Source organism: Wolffia australiana, chromosome 10, assembly GCF_029677425.1.
Source record: "Wolffia australiana isolate 7733 chromosome 10, ASM2967742v1".
NCBI lineage: Eukaryota > Viridiplantae > Streptophyta > Magnoliopsida > Alismatales > Araceae > Wolffia > Wolffia australiana.
This window is the reverse complement of record NC_135844.1, coordinates 6,466,854-6,470,000: the sequence shown is the minus strand read 5'-3', so window position 1 is coordinate 6,470,000 and position 3,147 is coordinate 6,466,854. Positions and strand designations below refer to the sequence as shown.

General features: G+C 40.1%; 1 protein-coding gene across 1 annotated transcript in view; it reads right to left on the bottom strand.

The window, feature by feature from the left end:
* The window catches only part of LOC144708395 (plant UBX domain-containing protein 4-like), a 5,441-nt gene extending 2,550 nt beyond the window's left edge, over window positions 1-2,891 (bottom strand). Inside the window, exons 1-2 of the mRNA XM_078581692.1 lie at window positions 2,360-2,891; window positions 1-78 (exon numbers count right to left, since the gene is read on the bottom strand). The exon at window positions 1-78 is cut by the window's left edge and continues 208 nt beyond it. Of these exons, the coding sequence (XP_078437818.1) occupies window positions 1-78; window positions 2,360-2,841 (560 nt within the window). The 5' untranslated portion in view covers window positions 2,842-2,891. The remainder of the gene's footprint in view (window positions 79-2,359) is intronic.
* Window positions 2,892-3,147: the final 256 nt, after the last annotated feature.

The following is a 3,147-nucleotide window of genomic DNA, read 5'->3' as shown; positions in this document are numbered from 1 at the left end:
GCTCCCATCTGCCTAGCTTGCTCAAATATCGATTCAACATCCGCATTGCCTTTCGACGGGTCTTGAACCATCATTCCACTGTAACATTTCCACAACACGAACAGAAAAAAAAAAAAGTAAATTAGGTCAAGTATACACATATAAATTCAATGAGGGAAAAATGTAATACTAGATTACAAGGTAGGAATGCAACATGATAAAATTAGCAAGTTTGCTACATCTTGAAATGGGGCAAAAGGATGGTCCCAAGGTTCCATGTCCCACCCCATCCCGCATCTTGCAGGACTAGATGTTATAGGTCATAGGTGGGGTGATTCTCTCCTCTTTTGGCCGTTAAGGTTCTCAACTCCATGCATGGGATGCAGGATAGGAAAGGTCAGGATAAAACGATATTGTCGTCCAAAAATCCATCATTATTGGCAGGAATCATCTCATCTGCAGATAGGATGATTATGAAAGTGAAAATTTATTCATCATCTCTCATAATCGTCATCCTATCCATGGATGAGAGACAATAACAATGACAATGCCGTTGACATCATCCTCGCCGGGAAGACTAGTGCGGACGATGAAGATTCGTCATCATTCTCCTGTCACTCCAAGACAAAAAGAAGACTTCATAATAGAAGTCATCTACTACATTCAGGGTTATTAATACCCTTACTGATCTAAGAAATGGTTATGCCCGTTACCCTCTCCCTCCAAATGGGATTTGATCAACAGACGTACAAAGAGAGTATTTAACAGTATAGGAAAGCATCTGTGTGACATTTTGTCGTACTATAGTCATTTAAGAGAAAATTAATGGAAAAATTAAAGAGTGACTGATAATTCATTCGGATTTTGATGATGAAAGTAGCTGACATCCATCAGAAATACGCAGAAAATAGAATTATTTTTTTCTCATGGTGGATCCAAGGGGAATTTCCAAACAACGGTATCAGAGAGAAGGTGAATGATAATCATCTTTCCAAAAACCTGACAACTAGGCGCATGTTCACTCAGTCAACAAGCGTCATTCCTATACTACTCCGTAAATGAATAAGACTCTGTAAAGTAAGAGGAAAATTTCAACGTTCCCAGCTTGGTCACTCTTCACCCACTAAACTATCACCAAAATCTAACTCAACTTCAAAGCCCACCTCGAAGATCATGTTAAAAAGCAGGACGGTAGAAGAACAGCACTCGTCTCAAATGAAATTCTACTCTAAGATGTCTCAAGAGGCAGGGCAATGCTCCCTGAAAGCTCTCCAAAAGTTACCAAATCAATGAAACACTTCTAGAGTCTAAACAAATCTCAAGAGGCAAAGAAGTTCAAAAGTAACTGAATCAATAAATCAATGAAAGCTTTCCAAAAGTAACTGAATCAATAATTCTTCTCAAAGAGTTCTAATAAATCTCAAGAGGCAAGGCAATAAGCCCTGAAAGCTCTCCAAAAGTTACCAAATCAATGAAACTCTTCTAGAGTTTAAACAAATCTCAAGAGGCAATGATGTTCAATAGTAACATAATCAATAAATCAATGAAAGCTTTCCAAAAGTAACTGAATCAATGAAATTCTTCTCAAAGAGTTCTAAGAAATCTCAAGAGGCGGGGGAATAAGCCCTGAAAGCTCTCCAAAAGTTACCAAATCAATGAAACTCTTCTAGAGTTTAAACAAATCTCAAGAGGCAATGAAGTTCAATAGTAACATAATCAATAAATCAATGAAAGCTTTCCAAAAGTAACTGAATCAATGAAATTCTTCTCAAAGATTTCTAAGAAATCTCAAGAGGCAGGGCAATAAGCCCTGAAAGCTCTCCAAAAGAAACTGAATCAATGAAATTCTTCTCAAAGAGTTCTAAGAAATCTCTAGAGGCAAGGGCAATGAAAGCTCTCCAAAAGAAACTGAATCAATGAAATTCTTCTCAAAGAATTCTAAGAAATCTCAAGAGGCAGGGCAATAAGCCCTGAAAGCTCTCCAAAAGTTACCATATCAATGAAATTCTTCTCAACGAGTTCTAAGAAATCTCAAGAGGCAAGGCAATAAGGCCTGAAAGCTCTCCAAAGGTTACCATATCAATGAAATTCTTCTCAACGAGTTCTAAGAAATCTCAAGAGGCAAGGCAATAAGCCCTGAAAGCTCTCCAAAAGTAACTGAATCAATGAAATTCTTCTCAAAGATTTCTAAGAAATCTCAAGAGGCAGGGCGATAAGCCCTGAAAGCTCTCCAAAAGCTACCAAATCAATGAAATTCTTCTCTAAGAGCTTGAAGAAATCTCAAGAGTTACCAAATCAACAGCAGATTTCCATTAACCTCCAAAAAATTTCTAAACCTCAATCACACAAAAAGATGAAAAAATCAGACCCACAATCATACCTTTTCTCACCGCCAGTGAAATACTCCATCGGCCCGTCGGAATCTTCCGAATCCGACCCAGAAGCAGGCCGCCGATTCAAATCAGCCAAAGTCCGAATACGCCCGGCGGGCTTCCCTCCCGAACCCTTCGACGGCCTTCCACTCCCAGAAGACGACGCCATCCGAGAAACCCTAGCCGGGCCGGAAGAACCCAAATTTGCACGATTCTCCTCAGGGGGCAGGTAATCCTCGTCTTCCTCGTCGTCCTTGTCTTCCTCTTCTTCTTCGATCCGACGGGGGCGCCTCGGCGCGGCGAAATCGACCGATGGGTCCTCGAGAACGGGCTCGGAATCCTCAAAAAAGGATTGAACGGCGTCTTCGAGCCGCCAGAGATGACTCTCGAGGAAGAACTTCGCTTCGGCGGGGGAGGAAGACGCGATCGAGCAGAAGGAGTCGATCAGATCTCGCTGCTGCTCCTCCGATGGAACGATCGATGCCTCCATTTCTTCCTGATCACTCCATCTCCCCTCTAATATACTCTACCCCACAAGAACATATAGAAACCTACTCCCAGAAATTTATATCCTACTTTGGTTAATATCATGGGATTTTTTATTATAATACCAGTAATTTATATCCTACTTTTGTTAGGGTCATGGGATTTTTTATATACTACCCGTAATTTATATCCTACTTTGGTTAAGGTCATGGGATTTTTTATATACTACCCGTAATTTATATCCTACTTTGGTTAAGATCAAAGGATCTTTTATAGACTACTATTAGTTTATATTCTACTTTGGTCAAGA